General features: G+C 49.2%; 1 protein-coding gene across 2 annotated transcripts in view; it reads right to left on the reverse strand.

The window, feature by feature from the left end:
• Window positions 1-284: 284 nt before the first annotated feature.
• JADE2 (jade family PHD finger 2) overlaps window positions 285-17,259 on the reverse strand; it is a 69,435-nt gene continuing 52,460 nt past the window's right edge. Inside the window, exons 9-12 of one of the 2 annotated variants that reach the window (XM_042014456.1) lie at window positions 15,746-16,207; window positions 11,141-11,258; window positions 7,087-7,215; window positions 285-4,819 (exon numbers count right to left, since the gene is read on the reverse strand). In XM_042014456.1, the coding sequence (XP_041870390.1) occupies window positions 3,963-4,819; window positions 7,087-7,215; window positions 11,141-11,258; window positions 15,746-16,207 (1,566 nt within the window). In that variant the 3' untranslated portion in view covers window positions 285-3,962. The remainder of the gene's footprint in view (window positions 4,820-7,086; window positions 7,216-11,140; window positions 11,259-15,745; window positions 16,208-17,259) is intronic. The other variant, XM_042014457.1, reaches the window with a different exon arrangement.

Raw genomic sequence — 17,259 nt, forward strand, 5'->3', positions numbered from 1 at the left:
CAAGAAAGGTGGCTACCTTGAATTATAGAAACTTTCAGGCAGGGGAAACCTTGTGAACATTCTCTTTGCCCTTCCAGCTGTGACAAATGTCTCCAGCTGTGTTTCCCAAGAGGTGGCTGAGATTTGGCAATGGAAATGTCAATGGAAATGCAATAGAAGTTCAAAAATTTGCTACTTACAGGCAGAGTGGCTGCATCAGCAGGGCTGGATTAGCCCTGCATCCCCACAGAGCTCATCCCTGGGATGAGTTTGCTCTGTGTGACCATGCTCACACCGACACGAGGTACACAGAAAACACTGCTTTATTGACTGCATTTGCCAACACACTGAGGAATGCAAAGGGTTTTTTTTTCATAAGCAATGGGCCATGGTCCCAATGTGTATTAAAGCATACACTGTATCTAAACAGGATGAAAATAATGGCAGACAGAGCTATTCCAAGGCAACACAAATAGCATGCATAATACAGTCTCACACAGAACGAGTTTGATAACATTATATTGCTTTAAGGATTAACTAACATGGAAAATGTACAAAAAGGAGAAATAGGTTTTTGCATTAATGAAAAATACATTTTTTCTCTACAAAGGAATTTCTAATACAAGAAAATAAATATTGCAACATAAGCCAAAAATAATTTAAAATTGCTCTTTTCAATATATTTTCAATATTTCTCTTTTGTATTAACAAATGGCACATCACGTTCTTTGAAACAAAGAAAACAGAAGGGTTTCTCCTCCTGCGACATTCATATCGTTTCCTGTAACTGATGTGAAGTGGGTTGTTTTGAATGTGGAATGGCGCAAACTGCAGGGGATTTCCTTAAAGAACAACCAAACCTCATGCTCTGCCCTGTAGCAGCATCCTCCTGCATCCTGCATCCCTCTTGGCTCTGTTCTGCATCCGACCTTGGGGCAAGCTCCATGGGACAGCAGGCATCCTAACTCCGTAAAATAGGTGCAAGCAAAAAAAAAACCAAAAAAAAAACCCAAAAAACAAAACAAAAAAAGATGGGCGTGGGTAAAATGGGAGTGTGGAATGGGAGCTGTCCTGTGGAAACTCTCAAACATCGGGGTTGGGGCTGGTGTGGGGCTGTGCTCCATCAGGGAATGATGCTTTCTGCATCCTCATCTCGACAGCAGCTGCTTCTCCAAGGAAACAGGTGCTCTTACAGTGCAAACGTCGATTCCTGCAGTTTATACATCTTAAAAGATAACATTTCTGTACTAAAATAAACCTTTTTTTTCTTCTCTTTCTATTCATTTCAAAATACATTTACATTAACATCAAAAATATTTTCCTTGTGCATTTTCTCTCCAGAACACCAGACTCCCCTGCTCCGAGGACACTCCAGGCAGGGGATGCTCTGGGGTGGCTGCAGCCATCCTGCCATGGTCCAGCCCTTGCTCAGCCCCGCAGCTCACCAGAGCCCTTTTCCTCCTGTCTATTCCCTCCATCCCATTCTTCTCCCTGTGCCCCACCAGCTCCCTTAGCTTTCCTCCCCCCCATCTCCTGATGGCAAAACACGATGCCTGATGTTTTGGGAGTGTTTCAAACTGTGTTACTGCCCAATGCTGGCGGTGCCAGGTCGGTTGTTCTTTAAAGTTTCCCCCTTTTTGCTTTCCTGTACTGAGAAGACAAGTAGTGCAGAAGCTGATGAATGGAACTGTGTACAGTGAAATTTGTGGATTGCTTTTTTTTTTAATCATAATTGAGTGAAGCACACTGAAGCAAGATTCATTAAAAGGCAGCATATTGATTATTGTTATGACTTGTATACTAAGATACTGGAGCTAAAGCTAGCAAGCCTGATAAGATAAACTAAGTCCTATTTACTGTATTTAACATTATCTGAACATACTGAGCCTTAATTAATGAGCGGATTTTCATTTCCAACCTCAATGGATTATGCTAATTTATAACAAAGGTGGCTCCTGTTTTGTTGGTATTTTGCTGTTTTTTTGTTTTCTTTTTTTTTCCACTAATAACTTGTGTCACATTTTTCCCATCTGAGGAAGATTCCTTCCCAGGCACGGTCAGTCTCAGCCAGGTGAGTGTTGGGCTTAGGCAGGGCTGGGCATCCCACCCAAAGCCCCCACCACTTGCCGTGCCTGGGATCAGCTGGGCTGTCATCGCTGATCTTTGCTGCAATTTTATCAATAATAAGGACTTTGGAAGGCTGATAAAGATGATGATCTACTCTAAAACATCAATTGAAATAGTCTCAGTTTCAAAAAGAAAGCTCACAGTGAAATGAGCAAAAAGCATCGGAAACCAAAACGGCAGGATGCGGTCTTGGAGCAGCAGCATCCCTCGGAGCAAGCTTGGAACCTAACGCCGCAGCAGTGTGGTATGAGCGTGTCTTTAGTCCTTGGTTGCTAAATAACTTCCAATTGTTTTTCATAATGACAAGTTTCCGGTTTCTGGCTGTGCTGCTTGACTGTCAAAATATTTCTTTGGCATCCACAAAATTCTTTGACTGATTGGTTTGACAATTGCAAGGTTTTTTGTTTAGTGATGGGTTTAACCGGTTGCAGAAGTGTCCCAGGTTTGGGTTGGTTGGTTTTTTTTTTGTGGTTTTTTTTTTGTTTTTTTTTAAACATTTTTATTTTTAAAAAACAACAACAACAAAAGTTTCAGTGAATTCCTTTTTTTTTTTTGTTCCCTGAGCTCACACTGGGGTCACTCCAATAAAACACGTAGCATGACTTAACTGTGACCTTTGAAGCCAAAACCGAAGTAATGGTGCAATTAAGTGCAAACATGGAAATTCGCCTGACTTATAGGTAACATGGGCTTTTAAACAACATTTAAGGCTTATTGGGGACATTTTATGCATTAAATTATTGTAATATTTATAATGTCAGCTTCTGTGAATCACCCCTCCACAACGAGTCAACAGCTTGTAACCAGGATTTAAGGTAAAAAAAACCAAACCAAAACAAAGGATGGAGAGGAATAAATTCACCATTTCCATTGTAGCATTTAGTAGGAAAACACAATGGTGGTGGCAAGGGTTGTCATTTCCCCTCAGTGACAGCAAATTTGGCCTTGGGGCCATGGTTTTGGTGTGCAAGGGGGATTTCAAATGTGCTGCTCTGGCATGGTGAGACCACGGCAGCACTGGAGAGAAGCACGGGCAGAAAAAATCGCTCAACCTCCCAGGTTACACCAACCCTGACTCCCCACGGTGGTTTTAAAGGATGCGTTCCTCCTCCATCCTGCCCCACATTTCCATTTTCCACTTGCTGATCCATTCACCTGAATAAATCACTTCAGTGTTTCTAACAACCTCAACAGGGGCAAGGACAGGGAGGAATTTTGCATCCTGGCTCCTGGACGGATCCCAACCAGATGGAAAAGTGAAGGGAAAAATAATGACCAAGGGTTTTTTTCCCTAAAAATAGAAATATAACATTGCTCTCTTCCACCCCAAGCGTTTTCCTCCAACAAGCTTTTTGTGCTTTAGTCATTATTTATTTTAGAATCACTTATTTTGCTTCCTTGTCTCCGCACACACAGGTGGGAATTTCCCCTCCCACAGCTGGCCACTGCCGGACCCTCTTACTCGCTCCCTGCTCTGAGGGCAACCGTCCCAGGCAGAAATCTGCCCCTCATTAAATAATGCCCATTAATTGAACTGTCATCCCTGCAGAAAGCACAGGTACCGGCACCGTCCACCCTCTCAGCAGCCTCGGCATCGGTCCTGGGGGGTGCCGGCTTGCGTTCCCGGGAAGTGAGGTCCGGCAGGGAGCCTGGGAGAGACCACTGCTGTCACAGTCATTGATGTCGGTGAAGCTGAAGCTGTATCTCAAGCATATCGAGAAGAGAAAAGACAACAGTGCCAAATTTCCAACTATATACACATATTAAAAACCCCCCTCGCTGTGATACCAGGCAGAAATTGGACATGGCAGTTGGAACTGGGTTGAGGCCTCATCGAGCCGGTGTGGTTGGATGAGTTAGGATGCCAGGATGCTCATCCTGACGATGTCCTCACCGGCTGCATCCAGCTGGCCCCGCTGCGCCCGGCCACTGCGGGACTCCCCGTCTGAGTCGCTCATCTCGGCGTCGGAGAAGTATCCGTCCGTGTCGGCGTCGAAGCGACGCAAGGGAGCTCCGCCAGCGCCGTCCGCCTTGGGGGGCTGCGACCGCCGCGCCCCCCGGCTCTCCTTTGGTAATTTGAACCGCACGATGGTTTTGGGGCTACCTACGGAGTCAGGCACTTTGGCCGCAGGGCCGGGCTCTGTCTGAGCGCAGCGCGGCGTCTCCTCCTCCTCCTCCTTGCTGACGCAGCCCCGTGTCCCAGCAGGGGGGTGAGGCTCGCTGGTTTTCTGGAGAGAGCCCTTCTTGGCCGCCTTTTTGGCCTCGCCCGTCCCTTTGCGGTCGGTGGGAAGCTTTGCTGCCCCTTTTTCCGACTTGCTTGGTCTGGAATCCAGAGCGAAGGGCTTGGCAGGATCATCCGACAAGTTGCTGGCATTGTTAGTCCAGGGCTCTGAGCCCTCCAGGTGGCCCCCACCCACTGCAGAGGGGCTGCTCCTCGGCAGCTTTTTCTTAGTGTTCGTTCTCGTTCTGCTTTTCACTTTCTTTGTGGTCTCACTCTGCCTGAATGGGGACCTGAGGGAATGGTCCATCATGAAGCTCAGCAAGGTTTCCTCATCCTGGAGGAGCTCCTCGGAGAGGCCAGGGTTGCTGTCCTCGTGGTGGGCATTGTTGAGTGACCACTCGCTCATTGCCATGTTCTCCGCAGTGATCTGCACTGACTGTGCCAACCAGCTGTTGAAGAAGGTCCCATCGATGGGGAAGGAGGTTGACAAGCCTGGGAAAAACAAGAGTGGAAGATTGCCTCAGAAGCCAGAAACATTCATGTTGCCCTCTGTCATCATCACCTACTCCACCTAAACTCCCTGGCACTGGAGAAACACTCAAGAGATCAACTATAATGCACCACATCCAGACACAGAGGAGGGTTTACTCCAGCACCAGTGCTGAATTTGGGGTTCATTGAGGTCGCAGCACAACAACCCAAGCAGTCCCTCACATCCAACTCTCCATGAACCTTCCTGAATCCAAACCAAGCATCTTCCTTCAGCAAAGATGACAAGCAATGACATATCCCAGCACAGGTGGAAACATTCTTGTGCAAAAGTGGAAGACAAACAATTCAAGTGTAAGTTGAAAAATGTGGTGACAGAGCAGGACTTGTGCCCAGGCAAGGGGTGACAGGTTCCCCAAGAAGCAGCTGCTGCCAGGCCACCACCAGAGCCAAGCAGCCGGTGTGGTGATGGGACCACTGCTACATCTGCACGTCTGAGAACATCTCAAAAGATGTGGAAACTGAAGAAGAGGAGCAGAGATGAAGGCTGGAATGGAAAAAACAGAAAAACTTCCTGATAATGATCATTGAGAGCAAGAGTGAGCACTGTGGGCGGGGCTAATTGGGTCCGATTAGCAATGGGAAAGGTGCACACCTACACAGGCACAGGCAGTTTTAATCTCTGAAACAGAAACCCACGGGTTCAGCATCTGAGTTGGTTTTATGGAAGTAGGAAAAATGAAGTTTGATTTTGGATTTCAGGAAGAGCTTTCCTTTGAAACAGCCAGTCTAGCAACAGAGAGGGAAAGAGCAGTGGCCTGGGTGGGGTGACTCACACCTGCAATGTTTGCTGGTAACAGTGACAGCTTTGCATCACCCTCACCTGTGAGCAGCAACACAGGCTGTGACCCTGCAACTCCTGCAACTCACCATGGCCCTTCTGGAGAAGACAGCACCCCACCCTGACACCAGCCCAAGGCAGGGAAGGTGAAGCAGGAGCAGGGATGAACTTAGGGTATTGCGTGGTACCCAAACACCAAAGAGCCCAAGTTTTGTGGGCAAGGGCACTGCCCAGCTCACCTTCCCCAGCTCTTCTGGGGAACAGATGACAGCAGCCCCAAGGGATGCTTGAAACCCTTCACAAAATTCAGGGGGTGACAAGACCTTGGTGAAGCTTTGGGTCAGCTGCCTGGTTTCCCAAGCTCATAGCCATGCAGCTTTCCTCTGAGATTCTCCAGCCTTCCATTGTTTCCTGGAATTTGCCCCAGAAAATCCAAAACTTCTTTAGCAAAGAACAGAGCAGAGATAGAAAGAGTGCAAAAGCCCCATTTCCAAAGGTCCTAAAACCCAACTGCTCTGAGATGACCAAAAAGCAGCATAGTCAGGTGAGCAATGTGCAAAGCAGAGCAAGGCAGGGTGGTCCAGACCACCAAACCTCCCACAGAAACTCTCTGTACCCCTTGGAGGGTTTTATAGCATCTCCAGGCTGTGTGAGAGCCCCACAGGAGATCAGTGCTCCCCTGTGTCCCTGCGGGGCAACTGGGCACACATGAGCTCATCACCTTCTGCCTCTGCTGGTGGAGGTGGCAGCACCAGAGGACATCAAGCAACAACCCAATTTCATGTAAAAACCACATGCAGTTGTCACGGACCTTGTCTGAAACAACCTTTTTGTTCTGTTTCTTTTTCTTCCCCCAGCCCTGCCTGCTGCTGTAGCCAATAGGGACAAGCTGGAGGTAGTTGAAGAATCTGTGGGGCCAAGCTCCTCACCCCCTGAGCAAATTCAAGAGATGGATGCACCTTGTGCCTGGCTCCTGCATGTTCCTGCACCACTGGCACAACCAGCATGACCATATATGCCATGAACAGTACATGAAAACTCACAGCCCACGTGCTGTACTTGCTGTCACTGCACAGCACAGAGGACATGGGGGAGCAGCCCTACCATGGGGTGGGTAAGTCTGATTTTATCACCTGAAAGCGAAATCCTGCTCCAGCAGCATATCACAGGTTTTGCAACACATTCTCCCAATCCCGGAGCTACGGGGGGGAATTTTAAATCCCCTGCCCCGCCAGTGAGCATGTTTCTGACCCAGTCTCTCTAGTAGGACCTGGATAATTCAGGCTGATTCCCACAAAGAAGAGATGGAAGGTGTAACTCTACCATGTACATGCAGGAGGGATGAGGGGCTGGGACTCTTAACCCTGCTCCCCAAAACAGGGAGCCTCCAGCATTGCAGGTCAGTTCTGCACCATAAAATCAGACTTACCCAGTTGTCCCAAAACAGTTTCGTTGACCGATTTTCTTTTCTCTGTCTTCTCAGGACTATTTTTTCTACCATCTCTTCCTTTCCTTCTTGGGTCACTTTTCTTACCCTTTGTCTTCTTCCCAGTTTGTTCTGGCATTTTTTAGAAAAAAAGGAAAATGCCGTGTGAGACGAGGCATCAGGGATGCTGCGGCGAGCAAGTTCCCCTGGGCCACCCCTGCAGTGGAGACCTGGAGCAGACCTGCAAACAACTCCAAGCCAAGGGCCATTCTTTGGCCAGCTGTAGGCTAAGGTCTCTACATGTTAAGAAAATCTGAATCCTGTAGGTTATACAAAAAAGAGATTTTAGCCTTGGAGAAGAACTTAGGACTGGCCACAGGAGCAGCCCCACTGACGGCAGGGGACTTGCTGGAGACTGCAGCCACGGACCTGGACCAGGACTTTGGGGTGAGGACCCACAAGGGAGTAACCCCAAATCCTGCTCAGACACCTTCCAGGAGCCATGGTGACCTACGAACCTGGTGCTGTGTCACCCATCATCAACAGGAGCATCTCCAGGAAGGGATTCAGCTGCACAGCCAGACTGACAGAGCAAAGGTACCAACAGTTTTAAAGCCAACCTTGTTTTGACCTTTTGGCAAAACTGCAGGAGTGAAAAAACCCCAAAGTGATATAGGTACATGAAATAGGAAAGATGATCAGGATTGCCTATGGAAAGGTAGGGATCTAACTCTTAGCTATACATTCAGCTAAAAATTAGCATTTCCTAAATGGCTTTGAACTTCTACTGGATTTATTCTTGGATAAACAGGACAAATACCCTATAAAAGTACAACTTTTATTGCCAAGTAAAATACTTCCAACAGTTTTTACTTACTCTGTAAGTCATTATCCCCCAGAAGTCTATGCTAAAACTTCTATTAATTTTCAGAGAGGGAAGGATATTAAACCTTAAACCAAAATGTGAGTGGCTCATGGAAATCGAGGCGGGACAGGCAGTTTTTCAGAGTCTGGCCCATAGGCTAAACAATGATCTCAAGGAAGAAATCAGTTTATTGTGTCAGCCAGCAGCAAATCCTCAGCAGAAAGGCCATGGGGTGGATGGGTCAAAGGGAATAACCTCGGCTCTCCCCGTGCTGCAGCAGTGGAAATGTACTGGGTGAGCAGGGGAGGGAATTTGCATTTCACCTGCCTGAGTCTGAATTAACAGAGGATTTACAGTCTTGGAGTTGCCAGCCAGGAACCCCTCCTTACTAAAGGACTTACAGAAAGAAATGCAAAAGCAGATTTGGTATTTGCGACGTTCCTGCCAAGTAATGGGAGGAAGGCAGACACATTTTTCACTTCGCTTACAAAATCAAAATCTAACTTTGTTTAGACAGCACAACAGGGCTAAAGAGAAACCCGAGCAGCACTTTTTGAAGAGGAACCTGTCAAAATAGTAGCCGTGTTTCAAAGCCAGACAGTGTTTACTTTCCACTCTGTGCAAGAAAAATACAGGGAAGAGAGGAGGGTTCATTTTACACGGGCAGTTCTCACTGATTTTATTAAGAATCTCCTGCTTAAATGATCATTTGACAGTGGGAAAAATAAACCCCTCCTGTTCTGAGTTTTGTGTGGGAGCCAGTCCAAAAAAACCTCTGTGCCAAAACCATCTTTGGAACAACCCCAACAGATCTCGGTCGATGGCTACTGTAACAGCAGTTAAAAACAGGCCTCGTCCTGGTGAAATAATGGGGACTTCTTCCTTTCTCTTAGGAACCCCAGGTATGGAGAGCATCCTGGTCTGGAGCTGTGGGGGAGGATGCTAATGGAACTATCCCCTACCTCCAAACCAGTAAGTGCTTTGCAATGCTGGAAAATGTAGCAGTGAGTTATCCAAAGCCTTGGTTCCACTGGATGCTGAGTATCTGCTGCTCCTGGTATGGTCACTTGGCAAGGGAACTCCTCGTGAGCTCAGCACACTCTATAGACTGGTGCCAAAACGCACTCGGATCCCTAATGTCACCCTGGCATGGGAAGGACCGAGATGCCCAAACCACCTGGAGATCCCAGGATCAAATTCCTGGAGCTGGGCTGTTTCCCTGGCAGCAGGGACTCAAAAGGGCTGGGTCCCAGAGGGAGCAGTCAGTCCTTGCTCAGGCCCAACCAATAAGTCCATCCCGGGAGAGACAAGCAGCTCAGCTCGGTCAGTTCAGAGCAGAAAAGGAAAGCGCAAACACCAGCCAGGTGGGGCAGGAGAGAAGAGCAGCTGCATCACAAGGTCTGAAGTGATCCCTGCACACCAATCCCCACCAGAGCCATCCTCCTCCCACTGTGGGTTTGTCTCTGATCACTCACCTCTAGCAGAACAAACATCAAGGGAACAGCAGCCATGCTTTTCTCAAGTACACTCATAACATTTTTGGGAAGGACAATCACACAGCACCAGCACTGGGCAATGAAGACAACCCTGAAACACCACCAGCAGAGCCCCAACAGAGCTCCTCATCATTGGCTGGCATCTGGACCCTACTGGTGAGGCTCCCAGCTCACCTAATCCAGCTCTCCCGGGGAGGAACTGCCAGCTCACAACCCACTGCTGCATCAGAGAGAGGCTTGGACATTAGCCCCAAGGCATTTTGGGGAACACAGGTCCCCAAAGGCATTTCCAGCTATCTAACACCTTGTTTGCAAGACAGGTGAGCTTAAAAACCCTTCCTGGCAAACTACCCTGCGCCTATCTCCTTCTGAGAGCTGCAAATGCTGGACTGGGTTTGCCCAGCTGAACTGAAGAGCATCCTGAAGTCCCCCCTGTGATGCCTCCACAACTCAGAGAGTCTGGCAGTGAGAGCACATGGCAGGTGGTACTCCTGGGGCAGTGAGGTGGGGGTCCAGCTCAGGAATAATGTGTGCACAATACCCTGGGTGCCAGGGAATGGATGTCCAATGTAGGGTCTCCAGTTGGCGGGAACACCATTTGTGTGTGTTCAGGCTGGTGACCTGTACCTCTGGTCCAGTGAGGACGTGCAGAGCAACACAGAGTATGACAGGGACTGGGATTTACAGGACCCACATCACCCCAGAGCACACCCTGGGGTCCCAGCCACTCCTGTCCCCCCATTGCTGCCAGGCTTTGGGTATCAAGAGGAATTTGCATGGGCCTGAGTCACAGACATCTCAATATACACATTCCTCAGCCTCCAAAACTTCAGTCAAAGGAGACTTTTGTCAAGGAAAGCTCAGCCCAGACAGTTCCTGAAGAAACCCCAACCATGTGATGGCTTCAAACACAACTCCAAAGCCACAAACACAACAACCGTCGGAAGCGGCTGCCAAAGCACCAGATGCTGCTGCTGGAAAAACTGTTCTGCAGCCACGGGGTCTGGTCTGCCCTGCCACTGGAGGCAAAGGAGGAGGGAGCAGGAGCTGTGGGCTTCAGCACTGCTTGTGCAAAAGGAAAAGAAGAAGTAGGACAAAAGGAAACCAACTTTATTTCGGCTCCTTAAGAAAAGTTGGCAGAAGCTTTGCATACAGCAGCATGATCTCCACTAATGGGTATGTGAAGTGGGGAGCTGCTGCTGACCAGAGTTAAGGGAGCTGGTCTCCTGGAGCAACAGACCCCCCACCAGCAGCTTAACCCATGATTCTTGACAGAATGCTCAAAGGCATCTGCAAAGAGCCTGAAGCAGGGCTTCCACCCTGTGCCAGGGAGCCAGCTGCAGAGCAGCTCTGTGCCCAGGATGTGCCATCTCCTCCCAAGGAGTCCCAGCTCACAAAAGTCACCAAATACTGTCTTAGCATCCCCACCTAAGCAAACGCTTGGTACTTCTGACTGATTTCCAGGAAGGGGAGGATCAAGAGGGATCTGCGAAAACAAATAGCTCCAGCACTCCAGTCACCCAACGTCCGGCTTTATTGAGTGTTTCTGAGTCAATGTATGAACCATGCCAAAATAACACATCAGGGGAGGGGGCAGCTCTGGCTTCCCTGGTGCAGGGAGCTGGGGCACACAACTTGGCTTCAGAGGACAGTGGGGACCAGTGTCTAAGAACGAGCTCTGGGAAGTGGTACTGACCTGGGTAAAGATCTTTCTCAATAAGCTTCATCTGGAGATGGAAGATCTGCTCCTGCAGTTTACAAATGGTGTGTTTCATTTTCTCCCGTCTCGTCACCATGTAACAGAGATTTCTAACCTACAGAAACACAAGAAAGAGCATCCGGTTTAGCCATGGTCAAAGCAGGTCCCCTCAAGTTGTGTTGCTGCTCCTGCTGCCCAGGGCAATGCCCACTCCCTGGGATTCCACCCTTTTCACCTCACCATCATCGGTGCTGCACTCCTCCCAAGGCCCTTTGGTTGAGCCAGGGCGAGCAGTGAAGGCTCTTGATCCAAACTGTGATAAATATGGGAAAAATCATGCAGTGAATAATTCCAAGCCTAAATGTCTCTGTCCTGGCTCCAACAGCCAGGACCCCACAGTGGGCAAGGAAGGCTGGCTGGCTTCTCCAGCATGGGCACTGGGAAGTCTCAGAAGGGAAGATGCTGTAGAAGGGGCATTATAACACAGTTATGCAAAGGTCCAGCTCCAACCACCGAGCATTGTGCTGAGTCCTTGGCCATGCATGTGTCCTGCTCACACCTGACATAGCCACCTGCACAAAAAAATGCCAAATTCTATGAAGCACCTTGGTGCCCTGAGTCAATGCACCAGTTCTCATCCACAAATTGCACCTTTTGCAGGGAGGGATAAACCCTCTTCCCACAGCCAGTGCAGGGAAGGGGCTCAGCTGGGATGGGGATGTCAGAGCCTCACAGAACTGCCCTAAAGCAGATACCAGGAAAAAGCATAGTAAACACAGCAAAATACCCTGGTGATGCTGGTCCAGGTCAGCAGCTGGAGCAGCTCCCTACCTCAAATCTGGCCCCTCCAGATGGTTATTCACAGTTGCTCCACATCTACCTGCAAATCACTGGTGCATTTTGTCCTAATTTAAGAACTTTCATTAACCATGGCAGTGGAGTTGGAACAAGATGATCTTTAAGGTCCCTTCCAACCCAACCCAACCCAACCCAACCCAGCCCAACTCAACTTATTATATGATTATCTGAAGCGCTAAACACAAACAGCAAAGCACAAAATGTAACTGTTCACGTGAGCCAGTGCAGCAGCAGCAGCTAAACCCGGGTCATCACACGGGGCTGCTGATAAACACCCCCAGTAGCATAAGATGACAGAGCTACTGCTGGTAACTCCTGGCACCTGGTACTTCATGAGTTTCAGTGCCATGCTTTTGCCAGCCCCATGTAAGGGTGGCTGGAGAGCCAGGCTCTGGCACTGCTGCCATAATGGACATCAAGGCTTTTGGAGCAAGCAGAGGCTTTCAGCTGCAGAGCAGAAAATGCTAATGGCAGCTAACAGGATTTGACAGCATTTACCCAGCTTTCTATGCTCTGAAAGAGCAGAGCTGCTTGTAATAAGGTAAGGAGGAGGTGGCCTGAATAGAGGAACATGCACACGGGTACGTCCGCACTCACATGTGAGCCTGACATCTTTGACTCCTTCCCCTCCTCATGCTCACACCTTCCTCTGCAGGGAGTATTTCCAGGCTTGGGGGACTGTCCCAATGTGGCCAGGAGCCTTTGTGCCTCTCACAGTGACAGAGCAAGCCAGGACATCGTCCCATACTTATCTCATATCTGCCACCAAAGGCTGTGAGGGCAGCAGGACAACTGCAGCCAACAACTAATATTGTCTCACTTAAGGACAAATTGGGAATGTTTAGAATAAAAGGAGAAAAAGCTGCTCTTTTTTGTTGTTGTTGTTGAATCCCCTAGCTGTAAATACAAGGCAGGGAGTTATATAGTGTATTTTACTATGTTCTCTTTTTCTTTCTGGATTGGAGAAAACACGAAGCTATTTCTTTATGGAGAAAATAACTGCTTCTGGCAACCTGAATCTCCAAGTGTTTGGCGGTCTCTCTTCTCTATGATTTGATATTCCTGGAAGAAAACATTACTTTAGCTTTGCTTAGAGACTGCTGGTATTTACCCACACTTACACAGCTCAACACCACCCAGTGCTGTTTCCCCAAGCCAAGTTTAGATGCTGGTGTGAAAGCCTGGAAACCACAGCTTTTTGTTACAGCTAATTTAAATAATTTCCAGTCCTTGGAAAAAGCTTTAATAAAAAGGCAAAGAGGGTTAAAAAAGGCCAAAACTAAAATGGGAGGACTGTATTAGGATTCCCAGGTAATAGCTTTAATTTGCTGACACTGTGAAGTGCAGAAATGACAGGGGTTAAGAAATGACAGCGGGAACCACCATCACTCTGGCTGTCCCCATGTCATCTGCTCTCTGCTTCTGCCTCCCCAGCTCCTGGATCCCGATACCATTATCAGCCCCAAAATCACTTCTGCCAGATTAACTGCTGAAATTGCTAAAATCCAACATGATGTCCTGTGGACACCCTCTGAAAGCCTTCAGAGCCTTCCAGGCTGCTCATCTCTGATCCCAATTTGATGTGATTCCTCACTATTTGCAGGTGAAACAGGGTGGCTGTGACCTGCCAGCTGCTGCCAGGCAGGATCAGATACCTGGGATGCACTGGCAACAATTGGATTTAAACCCCTATCACCCATCTGAGCACTGGACTTTGACCTGGCTGGTGTTTATTGTTCCACTCTTGGAAGCAGAACAAACTAACAGCTCTTCCAGGGCCAGGCAGCGAAACCCGGCAAGCAGTTGCTAAGCAGAGGCTGAATGCTGATGGGCGCACCCCACAAAGCCTGGAGGCAACTCTGGAAAATGAGAAATCTGGTAAAACACGTAGTTTTGACACAAATCAAAGAGAAGCTGCCGTGAGCAAAGCATGGTACCCAGGGATGCACAGTGGTTCAGTGCAGCTGGAAAAGCCAGGCTGGGAACAAGAGGAAGCAGCAGGAGGCAAAGCAACCTGATTTAGATTTACAATATAGAGCAGATGAGGGGAAAAAATGAGTTGAGCTCGTCACCCTCAGATCAGGCAGATGCAGCCTGTTGCTAGAGACCTACTAACGGTGGCACCAGCCCAGCCCAACACAGAGATGGAAATGTGATGCAGTAAAGGCAGGAACAAAGGGGGAAAAGACTGGCAGAGGGATGGCAGTGATGACCACAGGGATGAAGGCCCACAGGATCACAGAAAAGAGACCAATAGCTTCAAAGCCAACTATTTTTACACAGAAGAAGGCTCTCAGGACCCAGGATCCACACATGAGGCAGGTGCAGCAAGGGACCACAGCAGGCTGGTCCAAAGCTGAACCCCACCTGGACATAAACACAGTGTTCATCCACACTGCCTTTCTCCCCATAGGTTCAATTACGCCACAGCAGCTTGAAGAGAGAGTTCAGGGACACGCAGGGGCAGCATCCCCACCACCTTCACCTCCCAGGGAGCAACATGTCACCTACAGCACCCTCAGCCCCTAGTCAGGGAACCACAGCACCACATCCACCAAGTCAGAGCAATGCTACTTTCCTGCTGTCCTTCTTCCTTGCTCCTAGAGACTCCCTGAGCCCTTCCACGGCTTTTGCACGCTGGGTGGGTGGTCAAACAGGGACCTGGGCCAGGGCCATGGATTCACTCCTCTGGCAGGAACAGGAGAGAGGGGACCAGGCAGGGCTTGGGTCTTAGGCAAAGGAGAAGCAGCAGCTTGGGCTGTGCATGACAGGCGCAGCATCCCTGCCCTGCCTGTCCCTGTCCCACTGCTGCCCTGTGCTATGCCCATGTGCCTCCCCAGCAGCAGCACTACTGCACCCGTCCCCTCTCTGCCATCTCACCCCAGGTTCTGTGTGTGCTTCTTCCCCTCTGCTTCTTTCTCTCGCTGCTTCTTGCCTTCACTGCTGCTCCTCCTCTCCAGCCTCTGCCCCATCCCTGCTCCTGCCCTCCATGCAGCCATGACAGCCAAATCCACAGGCAGCTGCATGGTGTGGCAGCAAGCCCAGCCCAGGGAGCTCTGGCACCACTTGGGCACTGCTGCTCCACCACTGCTCCCTCTCACCCAAAAGCTGCCGTGGAGGCTGCTGCTCCTTCTGCTGTGGATGGGAGGATTCAAGGATGTCCTGCACCACTGGGAGCTGCCAGTGCCTGCATCCTCTGTCTGCATCCTCTGGCCCAGCTCTGCCTCTGCCAGCAGCTCCCCCAGGAGCTGACCCACTTTTGGCTGCAGCAGGGCAGGGGATGCCCAGTCCCTGCTCTTGCTCTGCCTTTCACTCATCTTTGATGTTTAATGTAAGTGAATAATGACGTGTTCCCAAGCCTTGCTGCTGGAAAGCATCTGAGGGGCAACACAGGATAATTTTGTGGTTTGAAACTATTTAGGTATAGTGGACATAAGCTGCAGCATCATCTACCTCCCATCCACACAGCCCTGCCAAGGCACCTCTCCCTGCAGACATTTGTTCTTTTGAACCCCTGGCTGAGACCAATACTAACTTATTCTATCAATGTCAGTGCTTTGGCAGTGATGATGTACACACACCGAGCACTGTTATGCTTCTGAATGAAGATGGAAGAACAAAACTGTCAGGGGAGTCAAACTGAGTCAGGGGAACAGGGCTTGTGCTGTCTGTGGGTGCCAGCACATATTACAGCAGCCCTGATGGAGCAAATGGGTACCCCACTGAAGGAGAAGCTGTACTCACCCTCTCCAGGTCTTGCCTGAGGTGCATGAAGAGCTTTAAGCGTCGGTAGAGAACATCCTGCTCTTGCTGAGCCAGGTTGTCCACTTCATCTGTTTTTGGTGTCAGCAGCGGTTTGTTGGAGTTTGCTTTCCTCTTCAGCTTCCAGTACTGGTAGACAAAATCCACCAGTGATTCACTTAAGTCAAGGTTCTCTGCCACCTCTGAAGGCTTCACGAGCTCATAGAAGTCCTCCTCCAGCTGCTGGAGCTTCTGCTTCCGCAGCGTGACCTTCTCCAAGTCCAGCTGGGCTTGGTCGGGCTCTGTCCGTGCCTCCTCGGGCAACTTGGTGGCCCCAGTGCTGTGCTCAAGGCAGAAGGACTTGAACTTCACTTCATCGTTGTCTGCAAGGATAGTCCGCATGTCGAGGTTGTGGTCAAAGGCGCAGGTGACGTGGAACGCGGTGACACAGGCGGGCATGGAGCACTGCGGGAGAAGGACAGGGCTCAGGGCCAGGGCCAGGCACCCATCGCTGAGGGGACACTCACCAACGCAACAGGGGCATACCATAAACCCAGGGAGACCATCAGGGTGACACTTGCCATGAAGTGATGGATGCTCCACAACAGGAATTCCTGATGGAGGAACACCTATACTGCCCCAGTTGTAGAGACCTGAGGGCCCAACACCACAAACCCGAGCAGAAGAATCCCAGGGTTCAAGAGGTGGCATTTTCCCACCTTACCTTTTTTAATCCACCTCTGTAATGGGCCCTGCTCGTCTCTCACCTATCAGGAGCTTCCAATGGTTCTTCCAACAACACATGTCAAAAGCCAAAGAACAGCATGGGCCAATGGGATGCTTCAAGACTGTCAACGGATTTCTCTCCTGATGGAGAAATGCTCACCTGTATTTCACCCTCAAGCTACTCCCCCTCTATTACCACATCTAAAGCCAATATGCCTCTTTTATTGGAAGCATACAGAACATGGCAAGGTTTAGGAATGAACATGGGATCTAAGAAGCAGCCAATGCTCCTGAATGCCTTCCTTCTCTAGAAATTACACAGCCTCTAACTAGCTCCATTTAAAAAAGAAAGCAAAAGGCAACTGGAGCAAAACATCACAAAATTAATGTTTTAGAGCTTGTACAGTGGCTACAATGTTGTCAGAGTTCCATCAGACCAATTTTTAAATGTTTTTCCAACTTACCTCAGGCTAAATTACTTTGGATCCCACAGGCAACAAATCTCAGCCTGGTGTCCCACAGAGGAACTCCCACCAGCTAGTGCTATGCCTGTGTCCACGTCAGCAGCTTCTCCCCCTCTACTCATTAACTGTACAGTGTCAGGTAATTATTTCAACCATAACCCATAAGAAATCAGTCTATTCCAGATGCTAATGACCAGTTAAACTGCAATAATGAGACATCTTAAGTGGGCTATTACTGTAGGCACTAGTTTGGCGTTAATAGAAGAATTGTTCTTGTGGGGGATGAAGATGCACTTGTGGCCTGAAGGACCAGGTGGAGGCATGTGA

This window comes from Corvus kubaryi, unplaced genomic scaffold (assembly GCF_017639235.1).
Source record: "Corvus kubaryi isolate FWS band 111438036 unplaced genomic scaffold, C.kubaryi_AGA036_p1.0 split2-37374, whole genome shotgun sequence".
Classification (NCBI taxonomy): domain Eukaryota; kingdom Metazoa; phylum Chordata; class Aves; order Passeriformes; family Corvidae; genus Corvus; species Corvus kubaryi.